Raw genomic sequence first — 20290 nt, forward strand, 5'->3', positions numbered from 1 at the left:
GGTCAAAGTTTGGAAATGCATGGAGACACCACAATCCCATGACGGTGAAGGGACACGCTTTGGATTCTTCTGAAAAAGAATTATAAAGTAACAAAAAGATTTTAAATGTTTTGAAAACATTGATACATGGTGTCTTTGTCGTGCCTCATATTTTCATATAACACTTATAGGAGTGTGTTTGATAATAGTTGTATTAAAATTGTACTAAATCAACAACAATTAATATGGATCGGAGGTAATATGATTCATTCCACAAGTGCACATACACTAGGGTTTACATTGGCCCATAGCCCCGTGGAGGCCAGTACAAGATGCCCCGACATTAACATTTTAGGGCCGATACTGATGCCGCATGTGACCATCTGCTTGAGTGCTTCAATTGAACGCCCGTGTGCGCCGATAGTCAAGCTTTCGCAAAGGGTTCTCACCAGGTGGGTCAGCCCAACAACGAAATCCTATTTATATAATAGAACTACTGTAGCTAATATTTTTAGCATTTTCAGTCGGTTTTATATATTAAAATGCGGACTTTTTTTTGGAAAATTAGAGCATTTCGAACAACTTTTGAAATTTTCAATAATTTTATGAAAGTTCTGAACAATTGTTTTTTGAAGTTTTCAAATATCATTTAGTATACATGAACATTTTTTCTAATATACGACCATGCTTTTTAAAATATACGGTGAACATTGTTTTAATATATGGTGAACATTTTCCAAATATAGACCATGCTTTTTAAAATATACGGTGAATATTGTTTTAATATATGGTGAACATTTTCCAAATATAGATTGTGTTTTTTTAATATATTGTGAACATTTTTGTAATATATGGTGAATATTTTTGAAAATACATACTGAACATGTTTTTATATACGGTGAAAATTTTTAATACAGTGATTTTTTTTAATATATGTTGAACATTTTCAAAATACACATCAAACATTTTTGTATAAACGGTTGAATAATTTCTTAGTATACGATGAACAATTTTATAATGCACAGTGAACTTTTTTCATTATATTGTGAACATTCTCTCAATATACAATGAGCATTTTGGTAATACGAACCTTTTGTATAATACACAAAAAAAGGAAAAAACGAAAAAGGAAACAGAAAAAAAACAGCGAAGCCTACTTGGGCCAGCTCAACTGGGGCGTTCTCAGCAAAGCCCACTAAAAGAAACTGCCCTGCATCGACGAGCGATGGCCGTCCACACTGCTGCTCGCCGGCCGCCGTTTCGTACGCCGGCCGGAGCCAGGCCAAGCAGCTTATTCGAGACACCGGGTTATGGACTATGGTGCTTGCTGTTGGTTGGAGACCCCGCAGCTGCCGGCGGCAAATTTGATAAATCTGACCTATAGATGAAATCAAATCATAAAATGAACTGTCCGTCAAACTATTTCACGCAGCTGACCCGGGGCGCCTAGCTCTCAGGCGCTGCACTAGTGCAACGCCCGGGAGTTAGGCGCTGCACTGTATAGTGTGGCGCCTAGCTCTCAGGCGCTGCACACTGTTTTAGTAATTTTCGGGTATGACGCTGGCCGTGTAGCGCCTATCTGTAAGGCGTTGCACAGTGTAGTGTGGCGCCGTCGTGGCGGACGCTACACAAAAGGGTCAGGCGTGTGAAATAGTTTCACGGACAATTCATTCCGTGAATTGATTTCGTTCATAGGTCAAATTTGTCAAATTGCACGCTGCCGGCTCCCGCACAACATCTTGGACGGAAGTGCAGATGCACCAGAAACCTATGTACAGTACTTGCATATGTTTCCAGTCGACGGCGACCTCACCTGCGACCCGACCTTACGGTCGTCTTCCTCTGCCGGTCCATCCATCATATACACGTCGAGCGGCCAGCGGCCAGCCAGTGTTATTATAATTATCACTATTGTCTCAAAAAAATTACTCCATCCGTTCCTAAATATAAATTATTTTAGAGATTTCAATAGGAACTACATACGGGTATATAGTCATATTTTAGAGCACAGATTTACACATTTTTCTTCGTATATAGTCTTTTTTGGAATCTCTAGAAAGTCTTTATATTTAGAAACGGAGGGAGTATTAGTCACTGCCCCGCAACGACTCTACGTATGAGTTACGGATCGAGTATCATATACACGTCGAGCTTCACGCGCTAAATATGTCGACTCCAATGCAAAGTTGCAGTTAAGATTAATCTGACGGTGTTGAGAGGGACTTGGGAGATTTGATCTTTGATTATACGTATGGTGCGCGGTCCAATTGTACTTGGACGCCACCTTTGCGCGCGTGGTGTGTTGTTTTCCACACCTTTGCCACCTTTACGTAATTCAAATGTTTCCACGCTAAGTAGTGGCCGGGTTGGCGTCGTCACGTCTCACATCCTTTTGTCCAACGTTCACTTGTAATTCAACTCATGTAGGATTTGTCGCCGTCGAGCAGAACATTTAAAAAAAAGGAAGATCACCCCTGGCTTCTGCATTAGAATAATGCATGAACATTGATCGACGGTCCGAAGTTAAGCAATTTAATGGCGCCTCCATTGCTGTGGGTCGTTGGCCAACCCCATTCCACCCTACTCCACGCCTTCTCTGAAGAAGAATACAGCAACAGAGAACTCCGGAGAAAACTAACAGTATTTCCACACACCTTTTGCCCTACTTGCCCTCACGCCTCCACTCCGGCGGGCCTATATATAACCGCACCGGCCAGTTCATTGCCAACCACCACCGCACCTCACTCCCACATATCTCCTCTGCTTCTCCTCCTACCTGCTAGCTCTCGAGTGATTGTTTGATTGGTAGGTGCTCCTAAGCTAGCTAGCAATGGCGGCCCAGGGAAGAGGCAGTGCGGCCGTGGTCATGGGCGTGCTGCTCGTCTGCGTGCTCCTGAGCGCGGCGGCGGTGGCGGAGGCGGCGGTGTTCAACGTCGGCGACCGCGGCGGCTGGTCCTTCAACACCAACTCTTGGCCCACCGGCAAGCGCTTCAAGGCCGGGGACGTCCTAGGTACTACCTATATACGTGCATGCATGGATCGATAGTGTTCTGCATGCCCACAGATGAGAAGAAGTTTTGATGCATGTGAATCTTGCAGTGTTCAAGTACGACGCGACGGCGCACGACGTGGTCGCGGTGAGCGCGGCGGGGTACAAGGCCTGCGCCAAGCCGGCCAATGGCGCCAAGGTCTACAAGTCCGGCGCCGACCGCGTCACGCTCGCCCGCGGCACAAACTACTTCATCTGCAGCATCCCCGGCCACTGCCAATCCGGCATGAAGATCGCCGTCACCGCCGCCTAGCCTCCTCCATCGCGTCGTCCATCGTCGAGCAGCGTCTTTACGTGACACAACGCCCGCAGCTTTGATTACTAATAACCAAATAAACGGCCGATCGTACATACTTCGGTACTATCGATATCAGGTGCCCGGTCAGTGTAGTCGTATTGATTGCCGTACGGTGTGTACTGTTTGATTTCCCGTTCCATCTATCGTAATTGCTGTTTGGCCATCTGTGATGATTTTGTACTCATATATACATGAATAAAAGGCATGCGACAATTGTTCTTCCGGTTTTGCTATTTTGTGAGGTCGAGATGCAACGTCGCCCGGTGAGGATAAATCCGAGAATGGTTTCATACTTAAACCATACTTGAACCATACCGTACATGTATCTCTCAAAACCATACTTGAACCATACCCATTTAATGTCATTTTTAGCCCAAGCAAAACTAAACCCTTTATTTTTTCCACCCAAACCAATTAAAACTCAATACATAACCGTGGGTTTAAACCCAATATATAACTATAGGTTTGCTTCAATGTATATATGATTGCACAAATCGACATGTTAAGAAGCAAATGACATAGAAAAGGCATAAGTGCATCTACAATAGTTTGGGCACAAAGTTATCGTTGAGATACGGTCAACACACAACAAGAGTCAAAAAGACAATGCCCATGACTGAAAAGCTCACTGACAAGTGTATTAAAACCAATTGCTTAGCTAAAGCACAAGCAAACACATTCGATTTGCATCTGGTGTTTCCCCATAATACAGAATTATATAGTGCATCGCAGCATGTACACTGATCAAAGATACTCATTGTCGATGTGTCCTTGCTTATTGCACATAACCAATGCCCAGAAACCGGTTTGGACCCATAGTTTATAGCCGTTAATAACCAAATTGTTTAAGCCCATAATCAACTATACCCAAATTGGTTTCTTCACATACCCAAACCAAAACCAAACCAAAAAAGATTCAGCCCAATAAAACCTGAACCAATCAAACCCAAAGTAAGAACCGAACCGTTTCACCTAGTTTTTTAATAACCATTCTCAGGTTTAGGTGAGGACGAGCCGAGCCGGGGCTGGGGTGGGGGTGGGGTGGATGTTGGTTGGCCTCAGAGGTGTCAATGCCGTTGAGTTTGAGGGTTGACGGGTTCGGGTGTAGGGAACAAGGGCGGTCGTGGGCACCAGAGAAAATGAAGCTTAGAGCGATGCCGGGGCAACGATAGCACGACGGAGACGACAACTCAAAGCGGAGTAGGAAGGCGAGGTTGTGTGTGTGGCAGTAGAAGAAGTAGGCGGCAGTGCCTACCATTGGGGCTGCTCATCGGCTAGCGAAGGAGGGTTGCGCAGATACGTTATGTAAAACTTGGGTCAGGTATCCACCGGATTGTGTATTCGAGATCTTTGGACGTGGATGTGCCGAGTTGAATGAATACAACACAACCCATTCCAGCTAAAAAAATATTTTTTAGTTGTTAGTAATATATTATTGTGTTTGAAAAAGTTGTGTGTCAGCTAATTGTTAAAAAAAAGTGTGTTAGCTGAGACGTCATTGTTCTCGGATATTTAGCTCCAGAAATAGTAATACCTTAATTTTCTTTAAAGCCCGGTGCACGATGTCATGCAGCGCCACCGCCTCCATTCTCCCACCTAGCGCAATCTCAGCGGTGGCCGGCGGCCGGCTGCGCCCATGCCTCCCATGTGGCGGCGTATGGCAGCGCCCGTGACTCCCAAGCGGCGGTGACCATCACTTCTTCACGGCTGGTGGCCAGCTTGCGACAACATCCTGCGGTATTTCTTCCCTCCTATGATTCCTCCACAGCCCTTGTACGCTACACATATTTGAATTGATTCATGTTATGTCGTTCATTATTTCCGTCTCAAATATTTGACTCCCGATTTCTTCCTCCCAACCTTATCGGTTCTCTTCAGTTATAACCGACGAACGAGCTGAAATAACGTTGGGCCAAAGTCTCGGTCAGTGATTTCTCAGGAAACCGATCCATTAGTAAAATTAGAAAACCGAATTTTAAAATAAACTAAGGCACCGAACCGAATGCCCAGGCCTACCCTAAGTGAAACTCAGACTCACCGAACCACTATCATGTCTCACTGAGTCATCTATGACATAGCCGTTGCCTAAACCCTGACATTCGGTCTCGCCAAGTTGACCTTTTGGTCAAGTACACTTGACAAGCTTCTATTGCCAACTGAAATTCTATCAGAATTTTCGATGGGTTTCAGCCGATGACACCAAAGCGTGGAAAGTGCTTAGGTCATCACTTCTCATAGCCACTGAACGTTTTCGCCCGGTCTCACCAAAAAGCCTAAAGTTCAAACATTTTGTACTAGTTTCTCTCATCGAGTGGTTTTACCCGATACCACCGAGTAGTGCATAAAGGTGAGTAACAGTTGGATTTTTGGCGCTGCCTATATATACCCCACCCACCCACCAAACTCTCTCAGAGAGCAACAAGAGCGAAGCAAGCACTTCCCATATCCATTTTCTTAGAGAGAGATCCTCATCCTTGTGTCGAGATCAAAGGGATACCACTCCAACCATGGAACCTTTGATTTTCTAGTCACCTAATTGCTTTTCACCAAGATCCTCCCCTACCCCCAAAGCCAAAAATCTGTGAGAGGGTGTTTGAGTGTTGAGGAGATTATCTTTTGAAGCACAATAGTAAGGAGTTCATCATCAACAACCCCGCCCATTACCTTTTAGAGGTTGGTGCCTCCTAGATTGGCTAGGTGTGTTTGGGATTCTCCAAATCGTGTGGAAAAACCAAGAAATGTGTACAGGCAAGGAGATCACCTACTTCTTGAAGATCTACCTTGAGTGAGGCTAGTCGTTCGTGGGCGTAAGCCATGATGGGACATGCAGGGTTGCTACTTTGTTGACCATTTGTGGGTGGAGCCCTCCATGGACTCAATTTCTCCGTTGAATCTCGACCGTTATCCTCGTGATCGTGCAATGTCTTTATGGGTGAAGCCTCCATAAAATATGGAAGTACGATAGTACCACCTATTGGAATCACGGGTCATAATCTTTCGTGTCACCATAGTGATTGGATGTCTCCAAACTCATCCCTTTACTACTATCACTTGCAATGTCTTTACTTTTCCGCTGCTTATGATTAGACTTGCATGTGTAGGTGTTTCTAGACTTGCATAGAATTGCTAAAATCTGCCAAGAACTAAAACTGGAAAAAGAGTCATCTTTATTTTGAATAGTAGTCTAATTACCCCCGCTCCAGACATACTTTCGATCCTATAGCCGTTCGGCAAGGGAGGAATCGACTAAAACTATACATTTTTCACACACACACACACACACACATGCACGCACGCACGCACGCATGCACGCACGCACGCACGCACGCGCACACGCACACGCACACGCACACGCACACGCACACACACGCACACGCACACGCACACGCGCACACGCACACCCACACACCCACACACACCCACCCACACACCCACACACACACACACACACGCACGCACGCACATGCGCGCGCGCACACACGCACACACTTTTCAATTTATATTGTCATGTGTATCAGTCCTAACCCAAACCCTTACCTTATGACCTATTTGTAATATTTAATTATGTTATGGGTGCATGTGATGTGGTGTTTGATTTATTTTTCCATCTTGCCATGTTTTTCCACACAATTTGATTATTTGACTATTCAGAACGTTAAAAGTGAACTACCAACTTTTTGAACTTTCAAACATTCTCCAAAAAGTCTTTTATTAAATTTGAGTTGAAATTTTACTTTCAAAATAAATGTTCCAAAATTTCCCATAAATCACATTTAAAGTGAGGAGTCACCTCCTAAAGTTTCATCCAGTATGTAGTTCATTTAAATTGGTTTCAGAACTCAAATATTTTGAAATTAATTCAAACTTGTTTGGATTTAAAGTCTTCCGAAAATTCTCAAACCACTTTTATAAAACCAAGCATTAAATGGGGCCCGCCTTGTCAGCGATTGTCCACATGCGCTCACCCACTCTTCTTCCTCTGGTGCCCTTCTTCTTTCCAGCTCACCCACCTGAACCTGAGAGAACCGTGCTCGCCCACGCTTTCACCTCGCCCTTATCACCTCCTGCGACGCGCCATTCGCCCATCCTCTCGCCCACGCTTTCTCCTCACCCAAGCAATGTTATTGAAGAGTATAACATGTACACTGAATGTTGAGATGTAAGTTTACGGAACTACATGATATGGCGCGACATGGTTGCATGAAGTTCACATATATCTTTTATTTTCTCTAGTAGCTTCACAAAACAGTTATATTTAGTTTGTTATTTGTTGCATATTTTTTGGCCTATAGAGGTTAGTGGACATAATAATTGTAGTTGACGCCAGTGTCTAGACAGTGAGATGAAGCTCATATATGCTTGGTCAAAGAGGGCAACGCTGCACTGACCATTGCTATAACTGGTCTCTACTTTAGTGATGTTTTTCTTTTGCAAAGATCAATGTACATGCCACCATATGTCAATATTTTCCCTCATATGCATGCTGAGCGGTGCTAAAGAACAACATGCTACGATGCATTGGAGATGGTGCATCGATTGATTCGTTATTATGGAGAGATGTGCCACAATCTCCAGGCTAGAGCAACATCACATGTAACCTGCTCAAACTCTTATCATACTCACCATCTGCAACATTATTTCTATAGAGGCTTTCAGACATGCCTCCACCTCTAGCCCAATTTTTTTTATCTTGTCCTTCGGTACCTGGTAGGCAGGGGGAAATGGCTCGTCATCTGAACACCTACGGGGAAAAAAACACTGGATGTTTATCCCATCCTCAACGACAAATTGTTCTCACTTGAGAAGGTGTGGCATTTAAGTTATCTGGACAATGTTAAAGTTGGTTGGCAAAATTCTCTTCATATGACATTTAACTTATTAGATTTTCTTTAAACAAAAAATGTAAAAAAGGAGCCTATTACATTTTTGTAAAAAACTTTTTTTAGAATATTATCCATTTTGAAATTATAGAAGCTCTGTTAACTTCTTCGGGGTATGCATTTACATTAATTATTTGTTCACTTTTTTATTATCTTTTTTCTATCTGTATGAAATTTTCATCGTCAAAACCACTTTCAGGGGTGTAAAATAAAAAACCTAATTTAGAAAGAGATGGTAAATTAGGGATTCACCATATTTTTTCTATATTGCGCTGGCTACTGGGCCTTGACGGGTTGTCGGCTTTTGGAGACAACTACATAGATACTGCTCGCGTCAGAAGTTGCCAAAAAAAAAAACTCAGATCACTAGATATGCAAAACGGTTGTCGTTGAGGATGTGATATGCCTAATTTTCATACCGCATTGGATATGCCTAATTTTCATACAGCATCAGTGAAGATATACCAATCATCAGTGAAGTTGTACAAATTATTGTAGTGTTGACTCTGAAACGATAGAGAGACAGTAGAGAGTTTGTCGATGCTCTAGCATGATTCCAACACGCTGCCAAAGTAATAATGTACATGTCAAACCATATATTTATGCAACTTCACTGCTTGAAACTGTTTCTTCAAAATGAAAAAAAAATCGATTTGCTGTCCCTTTTTTTTGTGAGAAGGACCCCAGATTATCTTGAAAAAAAGCAGCGGGAGTCTAACTTTCTTCTCTAAACCCTAAAACGTCCAAATTTCACCACTCAAGTGTCAGGCACATATCATCTCAAAAAACAAAAAAATGTCAGGTACATATAACGCTCCAGCTAAAGCGATTTTATGATGAAAGGCCAAGAAAACCGAAAAAAGAATGAATGAAAGATCATTTTTGAGAGCTCAACTCACACATGGTGGACTGCATGTAATTTCAGAGATTTACGAAGAGTGTATTTAAAATCAGGTTTTTATAGGAGACTGAATGTTGAAGTTGACGCATTTGAAGCAAAACAACAAAAACCAGGGAACGCAAAACTTCAGTTTGGTTTTTAGAAATTACAAATATATATCAGATTTTTTTGGAAAAAATCTATTGTGTTGTAGGGTGTTGAGGATTTGAAAATTCATATAAGCTAATTAACATGCCTGAAATATTTATTTCCCCTATCTTTTCCTAATTTTTTCATTTGTTTGAAATTATGGTCGACAAAATCCTCATGTACAGAAGAAAACCGAGCAACAGCAGGAGCAGCCTAATCTCACTGCCACTCTGGGCCCACCTGTCGGATGCTGCCCATGCGTTCCTGGTTGAACCGAACCGAACTGTCCGCTAAACCTTTTCTCCCCAGGCTCAACCCTTTCCCCTCACCTCTCACGATCCAAATTTCCAAACCCTCGCCCCCAAAATACCATGCCGCCGCCGCCGACGCCGACGCCACCGCCGGTACCATGGCTGCCAGACGACCTCCTCGAGGAGGTCTTCCTCCGCCTGCCGCCAGATGAGCCGGCGTGCCTCGTGCGCGCCTCCCTCGCCAATAAGCTCTGGCTTGGCCTCCTCTCCGGCGCTCGATTCCGCATCCGCTACCGTGAGTTCCATGGAGATGCACCCATGCTGGGATTCCTTTATAACACGCTGTCAGACTCTGGCCCGGCGCGGGATGATGACGTCCCACTCTTCTTCTCCACCACGAAATTCGGCGCGCGCATTCCCTTCAACCACTGGAAGGACTACACGGCGTGTGACTGTCGTCCTTTGTGATGAGTACGCGGGACACGAGGAGCTCGTCGTTTGGGACCCCGTGACGGGCTGCCGGACGGACCTGGACGCGCCCTACGATGTGTTCGACAGCTATGGGGCGGCCGTGCTCTGCGCCGTGAGCGGTTGTGACCATCGAGCGTGTCACGAGGGCCCCTTCCGGGTGGCCTTCGTCGGCACGAAAGATACTGAAGTTGGTTGTGTTATAGACTCGTTCGTGAGTAATCCGTCGTCTTATTCTTATAGGAGTAATTGTGATGAGGATGAGTGGGTCGAGACATGCAATCTTGAACTTGCAGGTCAGCATGGATGCATTGTGCTAATGCGCCCTGTCCTCGTCAACGGCGTACTCTACTTCATGTTTTTCCTTAGTGGTGAAGATGACATAGCCATTCTGTGCTACGACTTGGGCTCTCAAGCCTTATCACTGATTCATCTACCGGACTTAGGCTCTGACGGCCTATCACTGGGTGACGGTTCCTTTATGCTCATACAGAATGTGGATGGCAGTCTGGGTTTTGCATATATGCACAGGCTAATCCTATACCTATGGTCAAGGCAAATGAGTTCCGTTGGAGCTGCATCATGGACTCAACATAGAGTCATCGATCTCAAGGAAAGTCTCCCCATTCAAAACCCCGAGGAAGGACCTGACTTGATGGGATCTGTGGAGGGCAGGGACATCATTTTCGTGACCACAGACCTTGGTATCTACCAGATCAATCTCAACACACTAAGATGGAAGAAGATATGGAAGAGAGAAGAATTCCCTACTCTGATTCCGTACATGAGTTTCTACAACCCACGAGGTGCGTCTCTATGTCTTTCTTTTGTGATTAGGGGAATCTTATATATAAGTACTATAGGTATATCACTTAGTGGAAGCGGGGGAAAATGTTTAGTGTTTAATCAGATAAAAATATATATTTGATGTTTCTAATTTGTTTAGAGAGATAGATATGTGTGCTCAAGCCAACTTCTTTTTTTCGCCGGAATTGCTCAAGCAAACTTTGGGTGATATGTAGCACTCCAATGTTACACCCAATTATGTTTATGCCTTGCAATTTTATATAGTATCATGTCAGCTCCTTTTTGGAATCTCATTAACAAATATATCGTTTGCAGAAAAGGTGAGCCCCGGTGATGCGATTCATTGATAATGCATGGTCGAATATGCTTAAGGGTAGGATAACCAACTTGGAGGTGACTGGCGATGAATTGTGTCACTGTTCAGTAGATGATTTGGTGCAGTGGTGCTTGTTTTCTCATTATGTTTTTGGGTTTTGTCGGCAAACTTTATTTGAAGATTTTGAGACACCATTGAATGTAATTCCTGTACTTGAAGACATGGTATTTATTTTGTTTGGATAACATTGAAGTTCATTGGCAAAACTCACTCCATTGGTAAATCCTTACAATGAGTAGCACTGAACTGAAACTATTCTGCCGAAAAAAGAGAGGAGATGATTTTTTTAAAAAAATTTGAACCATGTGCACGTACATCTATTATAACGAGTATTGTAACAGCCCTGGGTTTTCCTCTTATTAAAAATTGATTGCAGAGGGGGATTCACCCTTCTCTAAAGTTTATCATTTTAAAAACTCCACAGTTTGCTCTTCCAGCTCTGATCCATTCTTTAAATTCATCTCGTACCATTGCTGAGCAGATGATGAAAGTATATCTAGAGTTAGTGCTTTTGTCATCCAAGAATTGATATAATGATGATTTCTGCATGATGGCCTGCTGATGTATCCTAATTAATCTTGTGGGTTTAATTAGTGGTACCTGTCACCCTAAAAAAGGTTAGTGCTGATGTTACTGTAGTTGTTGTTTTAGCAAGCAATGTTACTGAAGAGCATAGCATGGAAACTGAATCTTTAGCCATATGTTTAGCGAAGTACAGGATATGCAAACTACATGTCTGCTTGATGATCTCATATTCTCATACATGTTTTCATTGCTTCAGCAGGTCCAGAAAACTGCCAGGTACTTGTTGAATACTTTTGGCCTACAGTGGACATAATAGTAGATTGCAATGTCCATGTAGTGGGATGGAAATATTCATATGTTACAATGCAGTGATCTGCAATTCAGCGTCGGAGGCAGGTGCCACTGGGCAGCAAGATCAACTGCGAAGAGCAACAATGGATGTTGATGATCAATTGCCATGAACATTGCAGGTTTAAGTTTTTTACAGAGGCCTCTCTGAATCAACAACATGATTATGGCAAGCTGTCTTGCTGTCAGCTCTCCTCTTAATGCACTAGTTCTCTTCAGTTGTCCATTGTGATTAGCTGACTTGAACATAATTTTGCTAGAGACTTTGGAAAAGGCTGTCTATTAACCCCTCTGCATGCTGTACTAGTTCACTTCGGCTCAGGGCTATGCAGTGCCCAATGTTGCCCAGGCTGAGCAATTTTTTTCACAAGCACTTCAAAGTCTTAGATGTAAAATTTGTTTGAATTTGCAATAAATGGCTCCTCCTTCTATTAAAAAAAATTCATGTTTGGTCAGAGATTGCAAGGGTACACTGAAGTGGATAAGAGTCGCTCACATCCACGTAATTGGCTCTTAAGCCTCAAAATCTGTAACTTCAGTATCAATTTTTGAGATTTTTTTGCCAAATGTTTTTCTACAATATTCTGAATTTTAATATCATAGAAGCTTATTAGCTTTTTTGGAATATTTTATTTCTCCCTGCTATATTTTTTTCCTTCTTCTCTCCATTCATATGAAGTGTCGCCATCTGAAATCCAGATGGTTTTTGACCTTGTACGAACCCAATTAAACCCATAAAAAGGTGGGGACCAAGCTTAGATTTTGACAATTGTCCATAGAAGAAAAAATACACAGTGACCAATAAGCAATTATATTGGAGTTTCTTTGTTTTATTAGTTTATATTTTTTGTAGAACTTCTGTGTTCTGATATAAATGAATGTTTTGTTGATTTTTGGACAACATCAAATGAATGTACAAATGTTGTTGTCATACCGCCACGACAAAATCCAAAAAGGGATCGTGATACTAAAGTTATCATGACTCTCTCATTCTTTGGCAAATCAAATAGGGCGGCCTTGCCGCCTGTAAAACAGTGTGCATTCAGTTGAATCGGTGCAGATTGTTGGATGTAAATCCTAGGGCTCATCTTCTTCCTCTAGCCTCAGAGAACCTCCACCAACCATGGCCGGCGGCGGTGCCCCACCTCGTCATCCCTCCCGCCAAGCCGCCTCCTTTTCCCTATCCCTCTAAACCCAACCTTTCTTCGGTGTCGACAACCCTCCTTGCTCCCACACCAGTCTCGCTCTTGCCTCGCTCTTACCGACCGCGGCCATCCGCAATGCCCTCCATCTCCCACTCATTCCAGACTCGAACTCATCGCGGCTAGCCCTGATGTCCCCATCTCACTCTCGGGGTTGCGCATTGGTCTTACACAGATAATGCCGTGAAAATTTTAAATTGCTTGAATAATTGCAAAACAACAAATCAAATCATTTCAAGTTGCGGGCAAGTGGAAGAATTGTGTAGTCAATGCATAGGCCTTGTGTTGTAGCCCTGACGAGAGCAACACACTCGCCCAGGCCCCACCTATTGGACTCCCCACACAGAGCCTACCAAAAGCCGATCGCAAACCCACATCAGCTCAAACTTTCCCCCTCTCGGTTGAAACGCTCCCCTCCACCCACCACCAACCATGTCGGTGCAACCGCCGCAGACAACAACATTGCACGCGTGTGTGGGTTGTAGTGGGCGGTTTTCCCCTAGTTTTCTTGGCATGGTAAAGCATGGGATGGAGGCGATGAAGGTTGAACGAAATTGGAACATGATGAATTGACTGGGCTGTTGGTGACAATTTTGATTGATTATTGATTTGTTTACATTTTTGATTGATGGTTGCTTTGTCTTTTATGACAGTAGATCCGCTCTGAGACATACGAGTACATCCTAAGAAAGGACAGAAATGTGACTAAATCGACACTTGACAAATTAGATGGGGTAGCCATCGGTAAAAGAAAATACAAAATCATGGGAAAATCTTTCGATCTATGGGGCTAGCCGGAAGGGGGCGACGTACAAACTTCCTTAGAGATTTTCTTTTTGGAAATGGCGGGATTCCAACATTCATTAGAGGGAAAGAGTTGCACTGTTAATTAAAAGAAAATATTTTCTTTTTCTTCACCCAAGCTCCCACACCGCCTTAGCCGCACATCATCCTACACCGGTGCTGACAAGACCACCAATAACCACCACCATCAAAGGTGCACATTGGAGAAGAAGCGCCGACAACCACCACCACCTTGTGGAGACCACTGACGGGCAACCTCTAACACGAGGCGCCAAATCCATCAATGGTCGTTCGGACGTAGCGTGAGCCGCTATGCCCTGACAAGCACCATGATGACACTTTACAAAGGAGCACCGCCCAATGTTGAGAACCACCATGGTTTCGAGCTGCAGGTAAGAACCACCATGACAGTTTCATGTGTTGTAGAGGCATCGACCACCAGGAGATTTCCATTGTTGCAGAATTTGTTATTGGGATGATGGGGTGGGGCACGGAGCTTACATACAAAGACTCGGGTAGTTTCAGGGCTTATATATGTTGGAAATATGCCCTAGAGGCAATAATAAAAGCATTATTATTATATTTCCTTGTTCATGATAATTGTCTTTATTCATGCTATAATTGTGTTATCCGGAAATCGTAATACATGTGTGAATAACAGACACCAACATGTCCCTAGTAAGCCTCTAGTTGACTAGCTCGTTGATCAACAGATAGTCATGATTTCCTGACTATGGACATTGGATGTCATTGATAACGAGATCACATCATTAGGAGAATGATGTGATGGACAAGACCCAATCCTAAACATAGCATAAAGATCGTATAGTTCGTTTGCTAGAGTTTTTCCAATGTCAAGTATCTTTTCCTTAGACCATGAGATCGTGTAACTCCCGGATACCGTAGGAGTGCTTTGGGTATACCAAACGTCACAACGTAACTGGGTGACTATAAAGGTAGACTACGGGTATCTCCGAAAGTGTCTGTTGGTTTGACACGGATCAAGACTGGGATTTGTCACTCCGTATGACGGAGAGGTATCACTGGGCCCACTCGGTAATGCATCATCATAATGAGCTCAAAGTGACCAAGTGTCTGGTCAGGGGATCATGCATTACGGTACGAGTAAAGTGACTTGCCGGTAACGAGATTGAACGAGGTATTGGGATACCGACGATCGAATCTCGGGCAAGTAACATACCGATTGACAAAGGGAATTGTATACGGGGTTGTTTAATCCTCGACATCGTGGTTCATCCGATGAGATCATCGTGGAGTATGTGGGAGCCAACATGGGTATCCAGATCCCGCTGTTGGTTATTGACCGGAGAGTAGTCTCGGTCATGTCTGCATGTCTCCCGAACCCGTAGGGTCTACACACTTAAGGTTCGGTGACGCTAGGGTTGTGAAGATATGTATATGCAGTAACCCGAATGTTGTTCGGAGTCCCGGATGAGATCCCGGACGTCACGAGGAGTTCCGGAATGGTCCGGAGGTAAAGAATTATATATAGGAAGTGCTATTTCGGCCATCGGGACAAGTTTCGGGGTCATCGGTATTGTACCGGGACCACCGGAAGGGTCCCGGGGGTCCACCGGGTGGGGCCACCTATCCCGGAGGGCCCCATGGGCTGAAGTAGGAAGGGACCCAGCCCAAAGTGGGCTAGGGCGCCACTCCCTAAGGGCCCATGCGGCTAGGGTTGGGGGAAACCCTAAAGGGGGCGCCCCCTTGCTTGGGGGGCAAGCCCCCACCCCTTGGCCGGCGCCCCCCCCCTAGGAGATCCCATCTCCTAGGGCCGGCCCCCCCCTTAGGCACCCCTATATATAGTTGAGGAGAGGGAGGACTTCATACCTCAGCCTTAGGCGCCTCCCTCTCCCCGTTACATCTCTCTCTCTCTCTCGTAGTATAGGCGGAGCCCTGCTACTGTGACATCCTGCATCCACCACCATGCCGTCGTGCTGCTGGATCTTCTTCAACCTCTCCTTCCCCCTCGCTGGATCAATAAGGAGGAGACGTCATCCGCTCCGTACGTGTGTTGAACGCGGAGGTGCCGTCCGTTCGGCGTTTGGTCATCGATGATTTGGATCACGTCGTGTTCGACTACATCATCCCCGTTCTTTGAACGCTTCCGCTCATGATCTACAAAGGTATGTAGATGCATCCGATCACTCTCTGCTAGATGAACTCATAGATGGATCTTGGTGAAACCGTAGGAAATTTTTTGTTTTCTGCAACGTTCCCCAACAGTGGCATCATGAGCTAGGTCTATGCGTAGTTCTTCTTGCGCGAGTAGAACACAATTTGTTGTGGGCGTAGATTTGTCAACTTTCTTGCCGCTACTAGTATTTTCTTGCTTCAGCGGTATTGTGGGATGAAGCGGCCCGGACCAACCTTACACGTACGCTTACGTGAGACCGGTTCCACCGACTAACATGCACTAGTTGCATAAGGTGGCTGGCGGGTGTCTGTCTCTCCCACTTTAGTTGGAGCGGATTTGATGAACAGGGTCCTTATGAAGGATAAATAGAAGTTGACAAATCACGTTGTGGCTTTCACGTAGGTAAGAAAACGTTCTTGCTAGAACCCTAATTCAGCCACGTAAAACTTGCAACAACAATTAGAGGACGTCTAACTTGTTTTTGCAGCAAGTGGTTTGTGATATGATATGGACAAAGTTGTGATGAATGATGAATGATCTATATGTGATGTATGAGATGTTCATGCTATTGTAATAGGAATCACGACTTGCATGTCGATGAGTATGACAACCGGCAGGAGCCATAGGAGTTGTCTTTATTTTTTGTATGACCTGCGTGTCATTGAGAAACGCCATCTAAATTACTTTACTTTATTGCTAAACGCGTTAGCCATAGTAGTAGAAGTAATAGTTGGCGAGCAACTTCATGGGGACACGATGATGGAGATCATGGTGTCAAGCCGGTGACAAGATGATCATGGAGCCCCAAGATGGAGATCAAAGGAGCTATGTGATATTGGCCATATCATGTCACGTTTATTATTTGATTGCATGTGATGTTTATCATGTTTTTGCATCTTGTTTACTTAGAACGACGGTAGTAAATAAGATGATCCCTCATAACAATTTCAAGAAGTGTTCTCCCCTAACTGTGCACCGTTGCTAAAGTTCGTCGTTTCGAAGCACCACGTGATGATCGGGTGTGATAGATCCTTACGTTCACATACAACGGGTGTAAGACAGTTTTACACATGCAAAACACTTAGGGTTAACTTGACGAGCCTAGCATGTGTATAGACATGGCCTCGGAACACAGAAGACCGAAAGGTCGAGCATGAGTCGTATAGAAGATACGATCAACATGAAGATGTTCACCGACGTTGACTAGTTCGTCTCACGTGATGATCGGACACGGCCTAGTTAACTCGGATCATGTTATACTTAGATGACTAGCAGAGGGATGTCTATCTAAGTGGGAGTTCATTAATAATTTGATTAGATGAACTTAATTATCATGAACTTAGTCTAAAATCTTTACAATATGTCTTGTAGATCAAATGGCCAATGTTGTCTTCAATTTCAACGCGTTCCTAGAGAAAACCAAGCTGAAAGACGATGGCAGCAACTATACGGACTGGGTCCGGAACCTGAGGATCATCCTCATAGCTGCCAAGAAAGATTATGTCCTACAAGCACCGCTAGGTGATCCACCCGTCCCACAGAACCAAGACGCTATGAACGCTTGGCAGACACGTACTGATGACTACTCCCTCGTTCAGTGCGGCATGCTTTACAGCTTAGAGCCGGGGCTCCAAAAGCGTTTTGAGAGACATGGAGCATATGAGATGTTCGAAGAGCTGAAAATGGTTTTTCAAGCTCATGCCCGGAACGAGAGATATGAAGTCTCCGATAAGTTCTTCAGCTGTAAGATGGAGGAAAATAGTTCTGTCAGTGAGCACATACTCACTATGTCTGGGTTACATAACCGCTTGACTCAGCTGGGAATTAATCTCCCGGATGACGCGGTCATTGACAGAATCCTCCAGTCGCTTCCACCAAGCTACAAGAGCTTTGTGATGAACTTCAATATGCAGGGGATGGTAAAGACCATTCCTGAAGTATTTGCTATGCTGAAATCAGCAGAGGTAGAAGTCAAGAAGGAACATCAAGTATTGATGGTGAATAAAACCACTAAGTTCAAGAAAGGCAAGGGTAAAAAGAACTTCAAGAAGGACGGCAAGGAAGTTGCCGCGCCCGGTAAGAAAGTTGCCGGGAAGAAGCCAAAGAATGGACCCAAGCCCGAGACTGAGTGCTTTTATTGCAAAGGGAAGGGTCACTGGAAGCGGAACTGCTCCAAATACTTAGCGGACAAGAAGGCCGGCAACACCAAAGGTATATTTGATATATATGTAATTGATGTGTACCTTACCAGTACTCGTAGTAACTCCTGGGTATTTGATACCGGTGCCGTTGTTCATATTTGTAACACACAGCAGGAGCTGCAGAATAAACGGAGACTGGCGAAGGACGAGGTGACGATGCGCGTCGGGAATGGTTCCAAGGTCGATGTGATCGCCGTCGGCACGCTACCTTTACATTTACCTACGGGATTAGTTATAAACCTCAATAATTGTTATTTAGTGCCAAGTTTGAGCATGAATATTGTATCAGGATCTCGTTTAATACGAGATGGCTACTCATTTAAATCCGAGAATAATGGCTGTTCTATTTATATGAGAGATATGTTTTATGGTCATGCTCCAATGGTGAATGGTTTATTCTTTATGAATCTCGAACGTAATGCTACACATGTTCATAATGTGAGTACCAAAAGATGTAAGGTTGATAATGATAGTCCCACATACTTGTGGCACTGCCGCCTTGGTCACATAGGTGTCAAACGCATGAAGAAGCTCCATGCAGATGGACTTTTAGAGTCTCTTGATTATGAATCATTTGACACGTGCGAACCATGCCTCATGGGTAAAATGACCAAGACTCCGTTCTCAGGAACAATGGAGCGAGCAACCAACTTATTGGAAATCATACATACTGATGTGTGCGGTCCAATGAGTGTTGAGGCTCGCGGTGGCTATCGTTATGTTCTCACCCTCACTGATGACTTGAGTAGATATGGGTATGTCTACTTAATGAAACACAAGTCTGAAACCTTTGAAAAGTTCAAGGAATTTCAGAGTGAGGTTGAGAATCAACGTGACAGGAAAATCAAGTTTCTACGATCGGATCGTGGAGGAGAATACTTGAGTCATGAATTTGGCACACACTTAAGAAAATGTGGAATAGTTTCACAACTCACGCCGCCTGGAACACCTCAGCGTAATGGTGTGTCCGAACGTCGTAATCGCACTCTATTAGATATGGTGCGATCTATGATGTCTCTTACCGATTTACCGCTATCTTTTTGGGGCTATGCTTTAGAGACTGCCGCATTCACTTTAAATAGGGCTCCGTCGAAATCCGTTGAGACGACACCGTTTGAATTATGGTTTGGGAAGAAACCTAAGTTGTCATTTCTGAAAGTTTGGGGATGCGATGCTTATGTCAAGAAACTTCAACCTGAAAAGCTCGAACCCAAGTCGGAAAAATGCGTCTTCATAGGATACCCTAAAGAAACTGTTGGGTATACTTTCTACCTCAGATCCGAAGGCAAGATCTTTGTTGCCAGGAATAGATCCTTTCTAGAGAAAGAGTTTCTCTCGAAGGAAGTAAGTGGGAGGAAAGTAGAACTTGATGAAGTATTACCTCTTGAACCGGAAAATGGCGCAACTCAAGAAAATGTTCCTGAGGTGCCTGCACCGGCTAGAGAGGAAGATAATGATAATGATCAAGATACTTCAGATCAAGATCCTACTGAAATTCGAAGGTCCACAAGGACACGTTCCGCACCAGAATGGTACGGCAACCTTGTCTTGGAAATCATGTTGTTAGACAACGGTGAACCTTCGAACTATGAAAAAGCGATGGCGGGCCCGGATTCCGACAAATGGCTAGAAGCCATGAAATCCGAGATAGGATCCATGTATGAAAACGAAGTATGGACTTTGACTGACTTGCCCGTTGAACGACGAGCCATAGAAAATAAATGAATCTTTAAGAAGAAGATAGACGCGGATGGAAATGTGACCATCTATAAAGCTCGGCTTGTCGCTAAGGGTTATCGACAAGTTCAAGGGGTTGACTACGATGAGACTTTCTCACCGGTAGCGAAGCTAAAGTCCGTTCGAATCATGTTAGCAATTGCCGCATTCTACGATTATGAGATATGGCAAATGGAC

At 44.1% G+C, this 20290-nt stretch overlaps 1 protein-coding gene and 1 pseudogene across 1 annotated transcript; both read left to right on the plus strand.

Annotated features, from left to right (window-relative positions):
- The first annotated feature begins 2687 nt into the window (after nucleotides 1-2687).
- LOC125530086 (chemocyanin) lies at nucleotides 2688-3548 on the plus strand. Its single transcript, XM_087519202.1, has 2 exons — nucleotides 2688-2990; nucleotides 3079-3548. The coding sequence occupies exons 1-2, from the start codon at nucleotides 2810-2812 to the stop codon at nucleotides 3279-3281; spliced, it is 384 nt and encodes a 127-aa protein (XP_087375328.1). The 5' UTR covers nucleotides 2688-2809; the 3' UTR covers nucleotides 3282-3548.
- Nucleotides 3549-9607: 6059 nt separating this feature from the next.
- LOC147977207 (uncharacterized) lies at nucleotides 9608-10552 on the plus strand (annotated as a pseudogene).
- The last annotated feature ends 9738 nt before the right edge of the window (nucleotides 10553-20290 follow it).

The sequence above is a fragment of the Triticum urartu genome, chromosome 4A (assembly GCF_056163025.1).
Source record: "Triticum urartu cultivar PI428250 chromosome 4A, HENAU_Tu73, whole genome shotgun sequence".
NCBI lineage: Eukaryota > Viridiplantae > Streptophyta > Magnoliopsida > Poales > Poaceae > Triticum > Triticum urartu.